Source organism: Amblyomma americanum, unplaced genomic scaffold, assembly GCF_052857255.1.
Source record: "Amblyomma americanum isolate KBUSLIRL-KWMA unplaced genomic scaffold, ASM5285725v1 scaffold_12, whole genome shotgun sequence".
In the NCBI taxonomy this organism is placed as follows: Eukaryota; Metazoa; Arthropoda; class Arachnida; order Ixodida; family Ixodidae; genus Amblyomma; species Amblyomma americanum.
In genome coordinates, this window is record NW_027526484.1 from 2,409,259 (window position 1) to 2,432,380 (window position 23,122).

Sequence of the window (23,122 nt, forward strand, 5' to 3'; positions counted from 1 at the left end):
GGTCGACAGGTCAGCGACGGCTGGTTCAGAGAATCGCATCATCGGTCGCTAAGTGTAAGTTTCTTAACGACGTCACTGTCGATCGCTCTGTAGTGCGGCAACACGTATTTGCGTGACTGCCGAGGCACATGAACCGAAACGACGCTTACACCTAGAGGGGCAGGCATCACAGCGAACCGCACAGGCAGTTAGCGGCGGCCCACGCGCTATACGGACGCAGAGGCTACGTGATGCGGGCAGAATTCCTCGGCCAGAAGGCCGCGCATCACGTGCGTCATGGCACCGCCACGTAGACCGGAGGAGCGAAGGAGTTGCCCAATCCAGGCGGCCGTGATTGCCGCAATCAAGGAAGCCTGGATGAATGCCGACATGTGAGAGCACGCATACGCGCGTCCCGCACTACATTTCCTCAAGGCCCGTCTAGGCAGCGCTCCTATGCTGTTTGGGCTAGAGCTACTGTATAAGTACCTAGAGGTGCGCGTAGGTCTACCGAGTTGCCGCAGAAAGCTTACAAATTATGAGGGAAAGCCGCAACTCTTAGATGCAGGAGGCTGAATTGGTGCAAATGGTTAGCGCGAGTGCAGGCTCAATCCGGTTGTTTCTGGCTGCCAAACTTCTTTTATTTCAGGTAGATTGTTGTTGCATTCAATGTCACAGCTTGCTAGTGATGCGTCGGCTGCATCAACGCCTTCCTCAATAAGCTACAAGCAAAACTGGAGGGGACACTTAAGCCCCGCCTAGAGGGTATGACGCGATAGCGTAATGGGTTAATTCCCATATACGCAGAAGGTCATCCTCTTCTTTACATTCATAGATCCCTGGGAGTCCTCATACCCCTCCTGACGCAGTGGTGCAGCATTTAAGGGATGCGCCACAGCCCTACAATGGCAGGTGCTACCAGCGGTGGGCCTTATGCGGATCAGGTCGACCTTCCCGAGCGACCAATCATTAATTAAACTGCCCCTTGCCACTGTGGGTAGTTTGCTTACTATCCGGTGAGCAGGTTTTGATGACATTGCAACGTCACGTGACCTAGGTGGCCTACCTGCCTCCTAGGTTGCTCTCTGGGGAGCACCTGCCAGAGCCATGCCCGTGATTTTTCCCTCACAACACCGACGCCGACCACGCCGACACTGGGTTTTCTGGAGTGCAGTGACTTCAAGGCTATCCCGTTAATAAACATTTCACAGCAACCGCTGCTACTGGGTGTGCGGCAACGAGATGCCATGGATTCACGCTTTATCAAGAGTACACAACGTATGAACGGGCCCATGCACACTGGCAAGTCATTTTACTCTAGCGATGGAATTTTTTTTTACCGTCTCAATTCAGACACCCTTGCACGTTAAATAGGAGAAAGCTGTAGGGCAGGTAAAGTAAACTGATTTTGTAAAGCGTTGAATTTCAGATGTTTTGAACACTAAAAGAAAAACGCCATGCATGGGGACATTTTCCCATCCAGAAATTCTGGACAAACGCATTTTTTCAAAGAGAAGTTGCTTATGAGCGGAGTTTTTCCTCATATCTTAAGACTGCACCTTAACAATCAATATATCCGCAGATACTTCTTCGGGACCCCTATATATACTTTTCCACTATTTATGGTCAAAAAGACACCCCACTCGTTTTTCATTCAATAATTATAACTACTTTTCCTCGTTTTTTAACGTTCCAGTCTTCACGTTCTCTCTGTTCGGTGGTCTCTGAAGCTACTTGTACATGCCTCTCGACTGCAAGTTCCTCTGGCGACTTCATCAATCGCCCCTTCTCACCCAATCGTCTTCTCGTTCCTCGCTCTTCAGCTGTTTCCGTATCTAGTTTATCTAGGTTATACTGCCTTCGCCGCTCTGCTTTGGCATCTCTCCTAGAGCTCTATATCCATTGGATCGGTTGAATCAGGTTGCGCTCTCTTCTTTTGCGCTGCTGTTCAGCTCACCGTGGACGTCGTTCGGTTTTGTAATCTGTCGAATGACAGGCTTTGTCCATGACGTACAGTTTGCTACGCTACACATTCCTCTGGCGACTTGATCTTTCACCTGCCTCTTCTTTCTGGCATCCGCATGTGCACAAAACCGCGCTTCTCGCTCTTCATCTTCGCACCCTTTCTCCACTCGGTTGCAGCAAGCGCTACGTCCTCCTCCCATTGGCTGCAGCTTGCGCGAAGCTATATAAAGCTTACACGAGCTTACCCGGGTTACTCCGTGGCTTCACTCTCAGACAGGATGGCTTTTTTGCGAGCAATGCATCTTGTGCTAGTGCACAAAACATGCCTCAAACTGCAAATATTTTTTTTTATCAGAAAGAATAAATGCAGCTCTATGAACAGCAATGACAGGACCACTGTAGTTACGAAGTTGTGTTCACCGTGACCGTGCAGGCGGGCGGTCCAGCCGTGATGTTACAGACGCCCTGTACGGGCTTCACGATCGACTCAAAGTGTTCATGTGGTTGTCACAGAGATTGAATAATATTGACAAATAGGAGACCATCTTTCGGTTAGCGTGCATTGGGCTGCAACACAAGACACATCTATAGATGCACACATGTAGCGCCCCAACGGAAGCGGAGGTGAAATCGCATGGGCCTATTCGGCGGGACATCGCAAACTGGCAAATCTACCTCACTCCCTGACCAATTTCAGTGGTGGAATATGCACTGAGAGATTTGTGGGTACTGCTGGGATATAGTGGGTTTACTACGACGTCAGCTTCAACTGACAATCGCGTGAATTTTTCATACTTACAACTGTAAACAACACGAATAACGTTTACGCGCCATCACTCAGAAATCGTCTTTATTTCAGCGGCCTCACCTACACTGTGGCCGAGAGTGTACTAAGCAGTTCTGTCGACATCAGCAAAACGTGTAAAGCCACTTACTTTCCGTTTCTTTCTAAGATTTTAAGTGCCGTCCGGCTGAAGACCCTTGAACAGGTCATGTGCTATTATTGTTAGTCGACATTAACGATTACGCAAGTAATCTATTTTCTACTCTTCGTGTGTTCGCTGACAACGGCGCCATGTACCATTGACTTAAAACAGGGACTCCCACCATCTGGAATATGACTTAAAACTTAGAGAAAATTGGCGCGCTAACTGGCTAATGCACTTAAACGTTAATAAAACAACTCTAATCTTATTTCCTCGTCGTCAGTCACGTCCTACACCAAACTACAGTATATGTGGCGCCGCAGTATCACACCATCTACTAAAATATCTAAGAATCAGCCTAACACACCATCTCTCTTGTCGCACCACCGACAAGAACGTAACCAAAACAACTAACTGCGTCTTTGATTATGTAAAAAAAACCTCCGACTTGCACCACCTTCTGTTAAACTGTCCGCCTATTTAACTCTAGTCCTTCCTAAACTGGAATATCCATGCTCTATTAAGGACCCCCGACAAACAACCCTTGCCAAACCGCTTGAGTCCGTAAAAATCCGTGTGGTTGAATTACTATATTCTTAATATTCATATCATACAAGCGTTACTGCATTGAACATACCCCCCCCCCCCCCCCCCACTTCCGCCTCAAGTCTGGAATCCCCTGAGAAAATAACCAGAATTTGCCTTTTCTCCAAGTTCTATTATTCCTCACTGAGTCAATCTGTTATCCCTGCACACTGCCTTTCACTTCGCATGGGCAATCCGAGAGTCGTTCATCCACCTCGAGCATCCACTTCTGCACAACTGAAATCATTATTCATCCTTACTGCAAGAAAATGGAACAGCGTGTCCGCGGAAGCCGTTAGCCATGCTGCCCGTGAGCGCTTCAAGTTATTCATCATAGAAATAATGAAATTACGTATTAAACCGCTCCTCATGTAATGGCCTGAGCGGGTGCTTTGAAGTACTAACAAACAAACAAAATACACGACTCTATATCAAAATATTGTTCACTTAACTCTCCTTTCAACTATAACGGCCGGGGCAAGGTGACGTCCTGAACTGCCGGTGCCATACACATAAGGTGACAGCGTGTGCGTCGCACGTTTTTTTTTTTTTGCATAGTACATGCACTCAGTTAATGTAGCCTGAATCTTGTTATATCCCCACTATTTTATGAGTAAAGTCTGAAGACAGAGACCTCATCCGGGAAATGATCACGGATCGCAGCCCACTGCTCCAGCTAAGCTTTCTCATTATTTCACCTTAGGCATCTTGCTCCTCTTGAAACTGGCAACGGCGAAGAATGTTATACACCCCGTGAAGTAGCACACAGCGTGGTAGAATGGATAGAAGTAGTAGTAGAAATGAGTCTTCAGAAAAGATCTGCAAGAAAGAAGAATATTAAAGCATCCGACATCTGCACCAACGAGCGCAGCTGCACACTTTAGAAAGTCCGCTCTATTGATTACTCATCTTGCACAAAGACCTTTGCATCATTTTCGCAACAACACTGCAACATTCACAAAAAAGAAACCCTGTTGACTGCATGATATCTACTCTGGTTGAAAAGAAATATTGAGTGACAAATGCGCAATCGTCGCCTAGGTATGTACGTACATATTGAACACAAGAACAGTTGTATACTTCCTGTTCGTTTCTTCGTATAACATGGTTGCGCTAAAGGATGATTACGAACTAAATAGCTCATTACAGAAAGACACTCAACGGAGGATAATGTTTGCAGCTAATAAACTGAACCGGTAACACATAGATTTATTTTCAATCTGTTCTACTAAATCGCCACCATTTGCAGCGCCGACAGGCAGATCTTGGAGAAAAGGGCGAGCGGCGGTGTTTTTTCCAACAACAAAGAGCGGGGAAAAATATAGTGTAAATCGACTTGATGGCACCCGCAATACTGGGGCGCCAGCAAGGCTAAAGTTTCCATGTAACGCATACTGCTTGACTAATATATTCGCCGAAATCAACTCATCCCTGCATTGGAAGCACTCCACGAATATGCCAGACATCGAGCTCTCCATGATAGAAAATGGGCATGGCAATTTTTGTGGGCTTATTCACGTTGGTGGTAATCAGCGAGAAACGTAAGCATTTTATTCCATGGTAAGAAATAGCAGATGTATAAAGAAAAATTTTTCGCAAAAGTGTTGAATCTAGCTTTAATAGACCGTTATTCTTTGTGCCTGCGTGGATGACCTTCTCTTAGAGGACACAGGAAAACGCTAGTGATTTATTGCTCTTAACCAAAAATACTTCTCTGCCTCTTTCTGGGTATGTTAACGTTAGTAGGACAACAAAAAAACATTAATGGCGGAGAATATTTAATTTTAAAATGAACTCGTGGCATGCAGACCGCGGACTGCTTGCTGTTGCTTTGAAGTGAATGGCGGTGTAGCATAGCCCCTGAGCTCCGCGTAATGAAAACGGTGTTGACGTATGCAGTTTACTTCAGAAATCCGCCGGTGGTGGCCACACGTGTATTTCTTCTTGTTTTTTTTCTGAGGTCTGTTTGCGGTGAGAGTGGTCTCTTTATCGCTGTAATGCCGTAATCTGCCGATAGGAGGCTACCTTCGATAATCTCTCAGTGCCCCCAAGTTAACAGCCACGTTGTCAAGAAGTCCGAAGCGATGTCATATGCGAAGATGCATAAAAGCTTGCATTTGGGTGGTTAGTGTGCGTGTTTTCTTTCACGGCATGCCCCGTCTAAGCGAAGAACCATAATGTTATACGCTCAAAAAACTAGCTTTCCATGAGTCGGTGGCAAAAAGGAGAGCGACCTGAATAGGAATCCATACCCGAAAATCCGTCCACATATCTTTAGTAACCCACGGCTGCGTTGCCGAACACGACCCGAGTTAAACCAGAGGTCGGCGCCATACGCCCACCGCGCTTAAAATAGTTTCCTTTCTGGCCTCCTATCGAGTGTGACAGTGCGTAGATTTATCTTCGGCTAAGCTCGTTGTACCCGTATGCGCTGCGAAACAAAGAAAAACGGGTATACGCGTAGGCGCTGACGCAAGTAGAATGCATCTTGTGGACTTCACGAGTTTTAATCGAATGGTGGCAAAATTTTTAAACGCAACTTCCTCAGAAATAAGTATTTTTTTTTTTTTGGTTGCTGGAGAATCAACTGCATAGCCAGAGAATCAATTTTTACTCAGAACAATTAATGGAGTCGTCCTCAGTGTCCCTTTAAAATTTCGGGACACAGAGCAGTGACATAGAAGCATTTGCTTCAGCCATTGCTCGTTGACTATGCTTGAATTATGCAGTGGCGTGCACTCATTTATTTGTATATTATTAAGAACTCTTTTCAAACTCTTTTGTCCCATATTTGGCCAGAGATGCTGCAGTTTACCACGTCACTTTTGTTCTGCCAATGCAGTCAAGCAACATGGTTACTGGCAGATACCATTGAGGACCACTTGGGATCTGTATTTTTGATTCCCTGATCAATTTATGTGACTAGCCATTCTGCACGAGCATTTCTGAAATACTGCTATCCATTCAGTATGCCTACAGATATGTTTGTGTCACCTTTCACACCAAAAGCAGAACTTTGAGCTTTCAATCCAACACACTGCATGTCATTTTACCAGACAAAACATCACCGCATAAAATGCAACATCAGCAACTACTTCCATCGACATCACCGTGTTGTTGCATCATGGCATTGTAAAGGACATTCCACCCAACTAAAAGTGATTCACCAAAAAGCAATCCTTTTAGAATGCGGACCCAGGGGGATTGTCATGGCCAAGATCCACAGGCTGCCCTCTGCTTGTAAGACACAGCGTATCACATCCTTTGCTCATGCTAAGCCTTTGCAAGGCAATAAATATGTATCCTTGGTGCACACACACCACTGTTCATGAACCGCTCACTGCACACAGCAAAGATATGTTGCACAACACAGCTGCAAGACTGTACAGTTCCTCAATGTTTGGCAGCCAGTTCCGCAGTTTCCTGTTGTCCCTAAAGGGTAACTGATCACTTTAAGACACTGGTGAATTTTAAGGGCTTGAAAAATTTTCGAATGCATTATGGCGCCCGTCCCTGGGTTTCGCGTTGCCATCATCAGCGTTGGTTGTGCGGTCAACCTGGGTCGCATAAGCCTACGGGTGGCTCTGTTTGGAACCGCTGCCTGCCAGTGCAGGGGTGCATCACATGACCACTATTGCTGAATTTCATGTTACACAGTCGTAACCGTCCTGTGAGTTCATGCATGCAAAATTTTTGCATCAGCTTTCCATGTAAGGCGCAAAATTTTTATATGATGAAGTGCGTAGCCAATAACAAAGCCAGATTCATTCTATCAAAGTTTAAACAAACTAAATGCCTGTCTGTGCAATGCATAGAAATTTCACAGCTGTGGACACATTCTCTGCTGCAGTAAGCTATAATGTGCAGCAGCACTCATTCTCGGGTGCTGTGGACGGCACAGATACCATTCCACTATTGCACTACTTTAGGCATCTAATCCGAGTGTAGTTAGGAGGTCATCGATGAGCTTCAACTTCACATTGGCATCTAGAATCTCTGCTGTGCTTCGTGCATTGGCACTGATATAGTAGCGGATGTCGTCTATTACGGTGATGGAATCGGTCTCTTGCCTGAGTTTCACCTCTTTCGCATCCTCTCGGATCGCCTCATGGAATTCTGGAAGTTCAATGACCTGAAATGGAAAAAAATATTGGTCTGTCTCAATGCCGAAGGCAAGTGCAAAATATAATCAAATGCACTTCTCTGGACAGGTTCGTGCTTTAAGCCATTTGACATTACATAAAGAAGCTTTTCTGAGGGAATACAGTAGTTATTTATTGGTAACATGCGAAGGGATGTCTTGCAACTACATCCTGTGTTACAGCGTACAACTACATGTAGTAAGTACATGTGTACTTCTTTATGATACAGCTTTTAACATCTCCAGTTTTCACTTTTACAACATGGGCCGCTGGTTCCACCATGTCTATTAACTACTGTCTAGTGCTGCTTCTGAGACAAAGTGTCTTTGAATTTTAAATTTACTGCTTGAAGCCTGCGGACTACTGCCTTTTAAGTGTTTCCAGTAACAAAAGAGTTTGCAGTGTTGAAGCCATAAAGAAACAAGCAGCACCAGTTGGAAGGAGCATTTATGTTTCCTTATTCACCTCGGCCAAGTGCTTTGCCATGAACTCTATGCACTGGTTCTCCAACCGTGGCAGGCGGAACAGCCGCGATGCCCGCAATGTTCCGCAGATGCTCTCAACATCAAGCAAGCGTGCTATCTGCGCCCCGCACTGCCGCTTCAAGTCTGGCAGCAGGTACACATCAGCAGCACACAGGACGTCCCAGACATTGGTTGCATTCACCTGCCAAGATAAAATTACAATAACATGCACTTGGTGAAAGATTTGGGAAAACCATTAGTAACTGTCTTGACGAGGTCTGCACCATTTCCACAAGACAACATGCAGGTGCAACCTGGACACAACTGTACACACACCCAGGGACAAAATTCAGAAGCACAGGCACGGTGAGAAGTGAATATCATTGATCCCAAGGTACACAGCTCAAAACTAATACTATGCAGAACCTTAACTAGTATGTGTAAACAGTACAGAGTGCCAATGAGTTTGAGGCAGTGCAAAAATTTGATCATTTTTGTTTTTTGCAGTGCTTGCAAAGCAAATACCTTTGTCCCCGAATTCATGCAATGTTCCTTCTCCATAAGCAAGGTGTCCCAATTGTTTCCAGGGATATACGCAAACACAAGGCTTTGTGCTAATGTCTTTGACAGTGTGTCAAGAGATGCAGCTAATGCTAACCATCGGGGTTTATCTGTGCTTAATTATGTAATTAATAAAACAAGTCAGCCAACTTTACTTTATTGATTTAGTAGCCAAGGTCCCAATCAAAATATTGCCACAAACTTTGAGAAAAATCTAAAAGATGAGTTTCCAAAAAGCCAGATTTCACAATTTTTGCACGCCCTCTCCAAAAAAAGAGCAGCTCGCATAGATGAAGGCACACCACAACTGTAGTGGTCTCAAAAATGTGTAAACCAAACACTGGCTAATGACAATGCTTATTGTGAAATTATCTTTTCTTTGTCGCACCTTCAAAATATTTGGGCTTGTGGGGCTGAGCTGAGGGGGTGCCACAAATTGTGAGGGAATCCAATAATAATAAAAAAAAGCTCACCGAAAAGACAAGTCAATTGTGGACTGAAGCCAATTCAAACCCAAAATATAAAATATCCCGGCTGCACACAAAGCGCTTACCCTGTCATCTGAGTTACTGTAAACATGTCGCAGCACGCAGCCAAAGATGTTAGGCGTGACTTGCTGCAATTCGATGACTGGCAGCTGCTGCTGGTCACTGCCTAGCCGACTGGCCTCTGTGAAGTGGTCCTCAATGAGGGCACGGAAGTACTCACTCCGGTTGCACAAAAACACCTGAAATTACACCAGGGTTGTACTCTAATGGGACGGCACTTCTGTCTTTGTGCGATACAGTAGCAGGTGTGCCATTTTTGGTGCAGAAAAACTGAACTTTTTCCGGCAGAAACCCCAAAAGCAATCTATATTTCTCGTAGTTGTGAGAGTTAGGCTCAGAGAAATGCCAGGCTTTCCAGGTTTGTAACGTTATAGCGGCGGCACTTGGCTAAGTGCAAAAAGTCTAGCTTTGCTGAGCTTGTTGCCAGTTAGCAGAGCAGGCTCAATGAGCTATGTTTGCATTTATTTCTCAGCATCTACCAGCAAGATTGGCACACAGGATGTAAAAACATGCCATCACCTGTCCAGCTGATTGCAAGGTATGATAGTGAATCTCGGAATTTCCAAATGCTTTCAGAATTGACTGACCATTAAAAAAATTTGTTGCACGTCCCGAATCAGTACAAAGAAATTGAATTACAATTTTTCAGACAGTGAGGCAAGACACAGCAAGATGCTCTGAGACTCCCTGCAAAAAGTGTGACAAGTGAAGGTATGGCATGCCCTTGTTTTACGCATCGCATTCCTGACACAAATGTCGAAGAATGGAACTGCACATTCAGTGCACTAGGCCTGCCTTACTGAAGGGCCGCAAGCGGGGGGAGCCCAGCACCCTTTAGCACTACGTTGGATGTACCTCAAGTATTGAACCATCTTATGTCATGTTTTCAATTCTGTGTCCGCAACGTTTTCTATCTCACATCAATATCACTACTGTGCTAGAAGCCATGCTACAGGAGTGCGCTTGCTATAAGATACAGTTACTCTCAATATTAAGCCAATCATATCCCCTTCAGGAACCAATTTAATCTGCTGAAAGGAAAATTCTTCTTTTGCATAAATAATGATCAGTATACTAAGCAGAAGTGATGTGCAAAAAATGCAAAAATTCATATTTAAGCATATTTTATACGTGTCCACATTTGTGGACACGCTGCCTTAAACCTGATACATGATCGTAAAAACTGCTACATTTACTTGCCTTCTTTAACTGGTCGTTAGACACGAATAAATGTTTAGATGTGAGAATATGCGCTTCAGGGTATTATTCTGTTGGTCGTGAATTATAGAACAGATAAAAACAGCCATTCTGTGACGACAGGCAGAGGAAAATTTGGCACTTCATGCACCGAACGTGGCTTTAGATGTGCAGCCTTCATGTCGGCACCGCTGTGTAATTAACGTGTTCAGAAGGTGGGGCCAATGGTTGCTTCCATCATAAGTAATGCTTCAAGTCCACATGCATCAAAGGGGTCTCGAGTGATCCGAGCACAGGTGGAAAGGGAGAAAGAGATAGCATCTTGCGGCCTGTTTTCCACATGGTTTTTGCAAAAATGAAAAATCATTTTTAAAGGTCATTGTTTGCTCAATTTATGTCAGAGACCTGAAACAAACTGTCCCCTCGCTCTACCAATGTGCTGATTGTTGTTTTGTAGCCTTGGAGCTGAGCGGCCAGCTCTGAACTAATCATGGTGTGAGGGCACGGGTTCTCCTTTTTCATCCCTTCTTGTGTAGTGCTGCCACTTTGTATTTTTCGCCGTGTCAAGTTTCATACAAAATGAAACGATTCTTGCTAAAGACTGCAGTGAAAATTTCAAAGCGATACTGAAAAAATGTTCTGGCCGTCACTGAAAATTGTTGCTTCCTTCGGATTCATGTGTTCTACTATCAAGCACAGGTGGCCTCGGACCCCTTTTTGAATACTAGCAAGGGGCCTAAGACCCTCCTAGACCTCCGTGACTATAAGCATTGGTCATAGCGCGCTGTGTTTGTTGGCAGTGGCTCAGTTAACTGGCGGTTATTTGCGACGACCTGCGGATGTTCATTGCTCGGTCGGCAGCACTTTGGAGGCGCTTCTCCATAGGCTATTTTCATGAAAAACGCTTCTGCGCTGGAGTCATACAACGTTCTCTTTGTAAAAGCATGGTTTCAATGGCCGTAAACAGTAAGCCTATTTCGTGCCATACGTGCACAAAAAAACAGCGCGTTGTGGGGAGAAAACGCCACTGATATTTTCTGCATTAAGGCGCCATGTCCACATTTGTGGACACGCCACTTCGAACATCTACCGCAGCATTTTTTCATCGTCTATGAGGATGAAAATTGGTGTGCCGTTTCTACATTAACCTATCGACACATTCTGAGCCCTAAATTGCATCATTCGCGATCATTTGTTATGATAGAATGCAAAAAGTACAAGGTATTTACTCGTCCTTCCGACAAATGATGTGAGACACATATTTTCTTTTTTTACAAACATATTTCGCTGTAGCTACAAGAGATGGCACCACAAACTTGACAGGGAGGGTAAAAATCGTAAGAGCGCGTTATTCAAAGAAGGAAATTAGCCTTGCGTTAGGTCGCGTCCACATATGTGGACGCAGCGCCCAAAGGGGATATGATTGTGTTTGCATGATGCACAGGACAACATAACTTAACTGCTTCAACTAATTAGGGAATTTTAACTAACTGCTTGCAGAAATTAAGAGACACATCTAGCAAGCGCATACACTGATATCTCCAAACTAAATACTTAACTCTCTTCCTTCTCAGCTCTCCATGCTCACTGCTCCCACAAAAACCAAACAGATTACAGAACAACCCTATATCTGACTCAATGACTCAAAGTACCATAAGCGGGGCATTACCTAGCCAGTGGCTCTACAACCAGTGCCCCCAAGCTTAAGGTGCGTTTCTATCATGACGCGGAGATGTACTTCAAAGGTATGCAGCAGGTATGTCTTACCTTGTGGCAAAGAAAGTGTGTACCATCCACGTTAATGCAGATGTCTGCATGGTTATGTTCCTCAGCAGGGAATGCAGCACCGCCAGCAGTGACCTGAGGCATGTAAACATCATTGCTCGTACCTCTACGCAACAAGTAATTCAGACTGGCACAAGCAGATTACTACAAACAGGTTAATTTAAATATATAAAAGTAGGATAATTTTTGACTGAATCTGCTGTGCAACTAACAGCCACATTTTTTTAACAGGTCCCTCAGTCAGGCAATGGTCACCATTGACAAATTATTAAACTTAGAATAAAAATAAAGGTTTTCATTAACACAAAACTAACTACACTGTCATCATGCAAAAAATGAGCAAATGCTATACATCTTGTTGTCAATGGTCTGAAAAGCCTTACCACAGCTCCTGGTTTAACTACATTGCATATATTTTCACCATCTTACCTGAATAACATTTTGACATAAATACAATGACAGGTTTGCTTCTAAGCTCATTGGCAGAAAAAAATTACCTGCTGAAAATGCACAACAAACCCATAATGACACCGACCAAAAAAAAGATAAAAATGGTGAAGTAACAATTGATGATGAAAGCCTGGAACTTAATACACATACATGATAAGACCTAAAAAATTTTGAGAAGTCCAAGTCATTTTATCTCTCGCATTTGGCCTTGTCAAATTTCTTTCTACGGCTGGTTTGATGTCACAATTACTTTTCTTTGTAATGCAGTGGTGCCAAAGACTTGCTAATGCTACTGAGCAAAGAGCGAGGACAAGATGTGTGTGAACTTTTAAAGGCCTTCGCCATTAGCAACAGCAATAATACTTGTATATGTACCCGAGGGAACTGAATGAAGTAACAGTATTAAAATTCCTGCAGGGATACAACTAAACCCTGCAATAATTTTTACTCTGTCTTTTTGACTTTCACTTTATTTCGCTCCTTAACCTGCAAGGGAAGGCCTGGACTAATGGTACTTAGAAGGCCCAACAAAGGCCTCCACCACCCTTGGTAAAGTGCAGCAACAGTAATGTATTGACCATTAATTAATAACAGAGAAAATAAAAATTCAAAGCAAAAATCACCTATATTCACTGGGTAATATTAATGTTTGAGGGCCGCTAGAGCAAGGGTGATTCTTGCACTTCTATAATATTCAACAAAAGACTTTTCCTACAGCTTGTTCTTGGCGCATGATGGCCTCAGTTGCCTATGTGCCATAAACCACAACACAACACACACAAAAATCACTTCCTGCTGCACTCATTACTCATGAACGTATACTAGAACATATTCAAATCAACAAGTAAGATTTGTGAAAATTTCACCAAAAGGCCTCATAATAAAAAAAAACCAGCAAACCATTGGCAAAGAGAAACTGTCATCAGCTCAAGCCAGCTCAGACTTATCACGCCCCGCTGAGCTAGCTGTTTCCAGTGGTTGTGTTTCACTGCTGCTTTTTCACTACCCAGTTTTGCATAGCCTGTATATGCACCATAAAAGCCAAGTGAGTGAATGGGCACATGGATGAATGAACAAGTAGAGAGCACAAGTGACCTTACAAAAATTAATAAAAAAAGAAACAGAAAAATAACAAATCAGCCCAGCAGCTTACCCCTGATGCAAGCTCAACGGGCAATGTGGAGAAGTCCCTCTGAAGCTGCTCCCGGTAATGTGTGGGCTCAAGAAGGATGGTCTCACTCTCTGCGCTGACACCACTTCTCTGGCTTCCTGCATGGAAAAAAGAACTTACTTACTACCCAAACAGCACAGGTAATCAGTCCAATATTGGAAATGGATGGTTTCACTCTGCTACTTTGTAGGGCCGGACTTGGCCAATATGGTTCCAATATTGGGCCGATTACCTCTGCTGCTTCGGTAAGTACACTGAGAGTTGTTGCGCAAGGAAAGTGAGCAACTCTAAGCTCCAACACCAAGCCCTAATGCAGAAACACGTCTTCCTTGTGCCATGACTGCATGGTGCTAACTGTGAAAGGGTGAGCACAGTGCTGTGATTCCGCAGTCACTAGTTCATGGACTTATACGTACATCGCGCCAATGCACAAGCCATCACACAGTAATGTGAAATCTATGATGTTCCGAGCAATGCTTCATGAACATACTGTTCAATGCTGTATGTACCAATCAAACCATAAAATTTTCGATATCCCTACTACTCCCAGCAATCTAGGTGAGGTTAGGAAAGCTTAAATCCTCACCTGTTATCGTACAGTTATCAAGAAACATAATCTAAAAACCTCAATGCTTTTGCACCACAACAGTGTGATTGGTGAAATGCACTCAATGCACCACCACTGTGAGTACTTGGCCCATACCGTACGACTCTGTCTTTATTGCAGATTTCAGTCTGCATCTTTACTGAAAAATAATGCTATCGTATAACTGGGCCAGGTCACTGAGCCTAAGATTTCTGCAAATGTCAAGCCCTCTTTTATATGTTCAACTTTAGTTTCAATCAAACTCTCTTTTATACAAAAAAAAATCTGAGGGACACCAGTAGTTCACCTAAATGAAACAACAAGGCTTCACCATGAAGCGTCAGCTGATGGGCCCTATCAGGACCATGCTGACTTATAAAGCCCAATTTTTACAGAAAAGAGAGACACTGAGAGGCACTCTTTACCATGGTGAAGGCTTTACCTTGTCTATGCACCTGACATGCCACTCTAGATGACAGCAATGAAAGAAGTGCCATACACATGCATGCTTGCATGCACACTTGCATGCACACAATCAATGCACAGTCAAAGGTGTTCACATAGGTTAGATTAGGTCTGTGTTCTGAAGCGCACCCCCAAAGCCAAATAATGTCATGCACAGGAAGGCATGCATGCTGTACAGTCCCAGCACAATCTAGAGGAATGCTTGTGATGACACAGAGCAACTCCATGTGAAAATACCATTGTACTTCACACATGAAAGGCACAACAGAGTCCTCAAATGGTCATTTCTAAACAAAGTAGTGGTTAGCACAAGCTATACTCGCTGAACACACTGAAGGAAGGTGCCAACGTGCTTGTCGGGGGCACAAGACATGTGAAAGTCACAGCTGGAGTCATCAGCCATAGTTAAGTCCTACTTCATCCTGCAGGCCTTCACAAAAGGCTGCCCCATGGATGTATGGTTCCCTCAGTGGTAGCTAAAATACAGCACAACTATTAAATGTGAAGATCAATGAAAAATTAATAGACGATCAAAGCGATTAATGCGACAGAGTATGCGTCGAGCAGCATCGACAATCTCATAGTGTGAAGCATCCATGCGCCCATTTTGCTGTCATTTATGTGTTCAGCTAACCTATCTGGCTTCAGAGGCAACGACATGTCCAAACATTCCAAATCACAGCCGTGCTTGAGCGCATGCGCACTCACTCACCCTGATTCAGCACTTCTGCTAAAGCTTCCTTGACATCCGCAATGAGAGAAATGAGCTGGCATCGTGATGCAAGCTCGAGAAAACTCTCAAAATGCTTGGCTTGCATCTCAAGTCGGCCTGCAAGTAATGCAACAACGTATCAGTGCTTACTTAGATACGAGCTCTGGAAACAGCTTTGAATCTGTCAGCAAGAAATGTGCTATAGTGACAAGCAACTGAATAGCAGGGGCTGTGCGCTCAAGTGCACACCCTTTGGCAACACCTCTGCTCTCGCATTACATGATGGTTTTCGATAAGAAGGGAACTCCATTGAAGTAGCCACATTTCTGAAGCTGCCTCCCACTGAACATTAAGCCCACCAGGCCATGTTAAACTTAATTTGTGCACCAAAAGCACAGACCTTTGGGCGAGTTGGTGCATTGCAATCATGTACAAGCGCAAAAAACAAGGACCAGTTGTCCAGTCCTTCTTTGTCCTTGTTTTTTGCGCTTGTACATGATTGCGCAACAAAAGCTGCTTTTGAGCACTTTCATAGGTGCACTAGTCTTTCTGTATTGCAACCAGACCATTTCACTCGGGAGGATGACATGGAAGGGAGGTGATCATAGCTTGGAGCAACAAACACTTCTCTCTGAACACGCTACCGCAGCCACAGTGACAGCTTACGAAGCTATGTTGTATGAAACTGCTTTGCTCCCCTTAGTGGCTTGACAGTGCACTCAAGTATTGCACAATGCTGATGTTCAAGAGAAGCGCATCAGCTCATTAATTTCTATTCTGCATCCAGCTGCATTGTTCAAGCAGTAGCCGTGTGCAGAAAGCTGCAGTGGTCCCAACAGCAATGGCTTCTTGCTATAACCACGGACTTGCCCACATTCCCCATCAGCTCACAACTACTGGCCTGGCTCTACTGCCCTAATAATGACTGAGATAATGATGTTTCAAATGCATACACACAAGAAAATCCTTTTGTGAGCCTGGCTCCCGTGCAGAAAATAGCATAGCGCCTTGCCTTAGTGAAATGCGACCGCTACTCCTTGCATGCTGAGAAAAACTGCATAGCAGTTAATTTAGGCATTTACCCTGACTTCATAACAAGAGGAAAGGCAAGAAGGCAAAATTTTCCTTTTCAGACTAGATAAAATATCAACAAAAGTAAATTATAATAATAAAAACAAACAAGAAAGAGTCGCACACTAAGCCAGCAAAGTCCCTCATAGACTACAATTTACTAATTAGTGGGCAAACTTGCAAGTATTCAACAAAATCATTTTAAAAGGAAGCATTCTAACAGCTTGTGGATAACTGCTTCATGCTTATTGAAAACTATCACTTAATATACCCACCTGTGTACAGATACTGAGTGATGATCCTGAACACAGCACCATCAACCTGAAGAGAACAAAAGAGTGCGCTAGGTACCAGTTGCATGCCAGTGGCATCTAGTAGCTAGGAAGGTAACTGTGTCTACCCATGAGCTGCATCTTTTATAGCATTTTTTATTACATTTTTAGCAAACACACACAATTTAAAGCACACTGAGCTACTCATTTTTCTATCGTTTTCCACAGTGAAGCACACTGATAAAAGCCTGTAATCCATCTTCAGCAAGAGTTTAGAACTCTTCGCCCTGCTCTGTGACCTATGTTTAGGGCAACAAAAATAAAAAGCATGGCTTGCATTCCTTGCCACCAGATGTTACTAGTGCATGACACTATCAGAACAAATGGTTCATTTTAAAGCATAAACTTCCCGATTCTGTACTATGAGGAAAAGCTGCTTTCCTGCACACTAACAGAACAAACAAAAAGAACATTCAATAAAAAGATTACAAGCAACACATGCTTGAGAAGTGCACACATCACAGAATTCAGCCAACATGCCCAAAGTACTTTAGATTAAGCAATACATCAAACCGAAAGAATGATTATCATCGGGCTTCAAAATGTTTTCTCCTCACAAAATGCAAAGAACATGTTTCAGTGCTACTGTTCAGGTAAATAAATTGTCAGCAATATAACGTAGTGCTAAAAGGACCCTGAAATGATCTTGATGATCATATTCTAGCGCAACAAATCTGTAGCATTTTTTTTTGTGAGTATTCGAGTCAAATTTAAAAGCTCTGCATATACCTACAATTTACAATTAATTTTTTTAAAGTCTCAGCTCGCAGCCGATTAGGGCGACATCCCACCATGTGTTCTTAGCCACAGTTCTCCCGCCGACACAGAGCAGGGAATCTGAGCGAGCCTTCTCATTGGGTGTGCCCAAGTGGCGTGGGCAGAACGAGACACACTCCCGACCTGTTTTGTTTATTTATTCATTTTCGTGTGTGTGGAGCCTCGGCACGTACGGGTTGAAGCGGGAGAGGAGGAGCGTCATTTTTAATCGCAGGTATCTTTGGTTTTAACGAAGGTAGCTGTGATAAAGATGAAGTGTGGCAAGTGCGCTGCACGCACTCGCGCGCATGGGGGGAGAGAAGACGACGAAGTAGGAGAATACAGATCGGCTCGACCGTATGCTACGTGTACTGTTTCATTGCTAATTATCATTACAACGATACAACATATTTTGGCGACGAGGATGCTGTTTTGATTCGGGACCTTCACGTGGCCTGCTCACCATCCGTCATGAGCTTTTCTGGGCTTCAGCCACCACCACCCTTCCTGCCGACTCCTGGTCGTCCTGCCCTTCCATGGGAGCAATGGGAGCTGGCGTTCCGGAATTACATGCTGGCCTCTGGTGCCTCTACTCTGGGCGCGGACAGGCGGAAGGCCATCCTGCTGAATTGCCTCGGACTGGAAGGTCAGCGCATTTTTTATACATTGGCGCCGCCGTCGTCCCCTCCAGCGCCTACAGCTGCGGCTTCGCACTCCGGTGACGAGACGCCCCGCCTTGACGAATTTGATGCGGCGATATCCATCCTGTCGGAGCATTACAAATCGTCCGTGAATGTAATCGCCGCACGTCATCGCTTTCGCCGTCGAGTTCAGGCTCCAGGAGAGACAACCGATGAATACGTCGCTGTCCTTCGCAGTCTTGTCGCCGACTGCGGGTTTGGGACCATGGCGGACGATATGATCAGGGACCAGCTGGTGGAGAAGACCTCGAGTTGCCATCTGCGTGAGCGCCTACTCATGGAAGGCTCCTCCTTGACTCTGTCGCGCGCCATGCTCCTTGCTCGACAGTGTGAGCAAGCTTCTCGGGAAGCCAGGGAATTGGCTGAGGAGGACGCTCCAGTACATCGTGTGAGATGCGAGCGTGGATCGAGACAAACACCACCTCAGGCCCATTGCTGCAAGTGCCAAAGTCAACCATCACAACCTGCTGCTGCAATACCAGAGCGCATGTGCTACCGCTGCGGTTCTACAACTCACCTAGCGAACAACCCTGCATGCCGAGCCCGCAACCGCAAGTGTCGTCTGTGCGGCAAGGTGGGCCATTTCGACTCTCTCTACTAGTTGTCCGACCGTCCTGTTCAAGTTCAGCAAGTTGCAGATACTGCTGACACATCGTCGATGCCGGATGGCTCCAGCAGTGCATCTATTCTCAATGTTGAAAGTCAAAAAAACGGAATTTTCGCATCAGTCCTGATTGAAGGCAAGTTCATCCGCTTCCTGATTGACACCGGCTCATCTGTGTCAATTATTTCTGAAGATCTATACCACCGATTCTTCGCTAAATGTTTCCCGCTTAAATCAACTGCAGTTCAACTATTGGACTATTCTAAGTCTCGGATTATAGTCCAAGGGTGTTTTGTTGCCACAGCAAAGTTCCACGACCGTACCGCCTGCATCCTGTTGTACGTTGTCTCGGGAGGCACAACGCTGCTGGGCCTGGATTCCATTGCCGCTCTACAAATGAAGATCAAAGGTGCATCGTTGGAATGTCTTTCCATGACACCGGATACGCCTCTGTTACCTCCTGAGCTACGTCCACACTTCGAACATCTCTTCTCCAAGGAACTCGGAGTTGCTCGTGGCTACGTGCACAAAGTCAGAGTGCAGGATTCCGTTTCTCCTGTTGCTTGCAAGCTCCGACGGCTGCCGTTTGCCATTCGTCAGCAGGTGTCCGAGGAACTCCAGAAGCTTGAAGCTCAAGACATCATTGAACGGGTTTTCATTGAACGGGATTTCACCCATAGTCGTGGCTCGGAAAAAGATGGCTCCATCCGAATGTGCGTCGATTTGCGTGAGCCGAACAAGACTATTGTGGTCGACAGTTTTCCTTTGCCTCAAACGGAAGAACTTCTACATAGCTTGGCCGGGTCACAGCGTTTTTCGAAGTTGGACCTTGCCTCGGCTTACCATCAAGTACCACTTAGCCCTGAGAGTCGGGAATTGACCACATTCATTACCCATGATGGCCTCTTCCGCTTCAAACGAGTGTGTTTCGGCCTTGCTTCGGCGCCTTCGGCTTTTCAGAAGATGATGCACTTAATTTTAAAAGGGTGCAAAGGTGTCCTCTTCTACATCGACGACATCATAGTCCATGGCACCTCCCGACAGGAGCACCTGACCAACCTTCGTGCTGTTCTCGAGCGCCTGTCCCAAGCTGGACTCAAGCTCAACCACAAATGTGTCTTCGATGTTCCGAAGCTCACTTTCTTGGGGCATGTTGTCAGCGGTGAAGGACTGTTTCCGCTTTCTTCTGCCATCGAGGCGATTACGAAGGCTCCGACTCCATCTAACATCAGCGAGCTTCGCTCCCTCCTTGGACTTGCGGGTTTCTACTCCAAGTTTATCCCGCATTACTCCGACGTCGTTGAGCCTATGCGCGCCCTAATTCGAGGCAGCGACTCCGCCTTCACTTGGACTGCTGCTGCGGATTCAAGCTTCAAACTACTGAAGTCCATGTTGACGTCATGTGACGTGTTGCATTTTTTTGATCCTGCCCTTCCCGTGGTCTTAACGACTGACGCTTCCGGATATGGCCTTGGGGCAGTGCTTCAGCAAGACAACGGCCATTCCCTGCAAACTGTTGCGTTTGCCTCCCATACCTTGACACCCCAAGAAAGAAAGTACTCTGTTGGTGAACGTGAGGCCCTAGCTTGCGTTTGGGCGTGCGAACGGTGGCACGTGTATTTGTGGGGCCGGCCTTTTGTTCTACGCACCGACCACAGTGCACTTGTCATTTTGCTGTCGACGAAAGGAACGGGCCATCGGCCGTTGCGAATTTCACGTTGGTCGGCTCGCCTGTTGTGCTACAACTACACTGTAGAGTACCGCAAAGGCAATGACAACTCTGTTGTGGATGCTCTGTCTCGCCTTCCCTTACCGACCACATCGTGCAGTGAGCCCAGTGAGTTCGACGCCAGTGACGACGACTTCGTCTGCCTGCTATCGCCAGCCGTGACTCTACAAGAGCTTCAAGAGGCAACCATCAGCGACGCGGCAGTTGCTCAAGCCATTCAGTTTACATCGGCGACATGGCCGGACAAGAAATCCCTATCGGAGAACCTTAGGCCATACTATCTCCTGCGCTCGGAGCTGTCCGTCGTGCAAGGCGTCTTGTACCGAGGTGACAGGCTCGTCGTTCCCGAAAGTTTGCGACGACGCCTCATGGACATCGCGCACGAGTCACACCCCGGGATCAGCCGCACGAAAAGTCGACTGCGAGAGCTCTACTGGTGGCCGCGAATGGACGAGCACGTCGAAGAAATGGTACGGACATGCGTCGTGTGCCAGTCCTGTGACAAATCGGCTCGTCCGGTGGCAGCTCCTCTGCAACCTGTCGCCTTCCCAGAGAAACCTTGGGATAAGGTTGCCATTGATATCGTGGGGCCTTTCGACCAAGCTCCCAGTGGCTGCCGCTTCGCGATTACTCTCATGGATTATTACAGTAAGTGGCCAGAAGTTGTCTTCGCTGATGCCATCACAACTCAAACCGTTCAAGAATTCCTGCTTGGCCTCTTCGCTCGTGAGGGTTACCCTCAAGAGATTGTCTCTGACCACGGACCTCAATTTTCATCGATGGCCATGCAAACTTTCCTCCGCGAACGGGGGATACGCCATTGCTACTCTTCAGTGTACCATCCCCAAGCTAATGGACTCGTTGAACGATTCAATCGAGTGCTTAAGTCCTACATTCAGCTAGCTCTGTGCGAGCGACGCGACCTACGTACAGCGATTGTGGACTACCTCGGTGTCTACCGCTGTACGCCCCATGCCACGACAGGAATTGCACCAGCTGTCCTACTTCATGGCCGGTTGCCCCGCACAAGACTTAACGTCGTAGGACTGCCGGATCAGTCCTTCTCAATGGATCCGACAAAAGCGCTTAAGCTTTTGCGGCAGAGGCTTGACGAGAAACAAGCGCAATACAAGCTTTATGCGGACCAGCGGAGTGGCGCCCAGTGTCGTGACTTTCAGATTGGCCAGTACGTGCGTGTCCGCAAACCAAATGTGCGAGGCAAACTGTCAGCTCGGTTTTCGGAGCCTCGGAAGGTTGTGGAGCAGCGTGGACCTGCATCTTATCTGCTGGATGATGGGCGAGTGTGGCACTCGTCCAAGTTTTCTGCGGTTCGCCCAGAAGTAGTTCAGCAGCAACTGTCCTCCTCAGCTCCAGCGGCCTTTTTCGCTGATATTTCGCCGCCTATCGACGGCAACCGAATGCCGCCGCCCAGTCCACAGTCCGGAACCGTGGTCCAGGGTCCTTCTTCGGACGCGCCTTCAATCCATATGATGCCAGCCGTTCCGCCTGCTCCGGAATCGGCAGCCGCTCCTCAACCCTTGTGTAGTAAATCCGCAGCGGCAACTGCGGCTTCACCTCCTGCGCCGCCTCGCCGAAGTACTCGCAAAAAGAAGCGGCCCGCATGGTTCAAAGACTATGACATCCGCTAGACATTTAGTTTTTTTTAAGTGCGGCGGAAATGTGATAAAGATGAAGTGTGGCAAGTGCGCTGCACGCACTCGCGCGCATGGGGGGAGAGAAGACGACGAAGTAGGAGAATACAGATCGGCTCGACCGTATGCTACGTGTACTGTTTCATTGCTAATTATCATTACTACGATACAACAGTAGCTTAAAAATTTTTCTGTTGCGATGACGAATGATAAAATACCGACTGCTCTTCCATATTAAATATTGTTGCATGGCCCCTTTAACATGCACGGGAAGTAGTTTGTGGCAAATGTAGACGAAATGGTGACCTGTGATTGAAACCAGGGGTGTGCCGCAGTGACTGGGGCCCCAAAAATTGGCACATACTAACCACATAGCTGCAGAGGACAAATACTTAGTATAAACGACGTTACGAAAGAATGGCAAGTTGTTGCAGGCAGCATTACGGCACACTTACTGCATGGTGAGTAACTGGAATCAGCTGCCGTCCTGCCCACTTGTCAAGCAGTGAACGGCGGAAAAAGTCACAGCGTGCCGCCAACACACAGCGGTGAGCAGGAATTATTTCCCCTTGTACACTGAATGATACATCACAGTGCTGACTGTCCTCCAAGCACCTGCAAGCATGAAATTTTCATTGTAGACTGGATTTTTTTTATTGTAAAGAACTTCCAGGAGAACAAAGGGCCATGCTACCCTTTTTGAGACCAACTCTACACGTCAGTTGGTCTACTCTCTCTCGT

At 45.9% G+C, this 23,122-nt stretch overlaps 1 protein-coding gene across 3 annotated transcripts in view; it reads right to left on the bottom strand.

Annotated features, from left to right (window-relative positions):
• The window catches only part of LOC144111861 (ankyrin repeat and BTB/POZ domain-containing protein 1-like), a 34,714-nt gene that overhangs the window by 8,257 nt on the left and 3,335 nt on the right, over window positions 1-23,122 (bottom strand). For 2 of the 3 annotated variants that reach the window (XM_077644880.1, XM_077644882.1), the window contains 9 exons: window positions 22,837-22,996; window positions 16,883-16,928; window positions 15,537-15,653; window positions 13,756-13,871; window positions 12,135-12,227; window positions 9,176-9,349; window positions 8,063-8,263; window positions 7,526-7,587; window positions 4,154-4,274 (listed from right to left, as the gene is read on the bottom strand). In XM_077644880.1, coding sequence (XP_077501006.1) covers window positions 4,154-4,274; window positions 7,526-7,587; window positions 8,063-8,263; window positions 9,176-9,349; window positions 12,135-12,227; window positions 13,756-13,871; window positions 15,537-15,653; window positions 16,883-16,928; window positions 22,837-22,996 — 1,090 coding nt within the window. The remainder of the gene's footprint in view (window positions 1-4,153; window positions 4,275-7,525; window positions 7,588-8,062; window positions 8,264-9,175; window positions 9,350-12,134; window positions 12,228-13,755; window positions 13,872-15,536; window positions 15,654-16,882; window positions 16,929-22,836; window positions 22,997-23,122) is intronic. The other variant, XM_077644881.1, reaches the window with a different exon arrangement.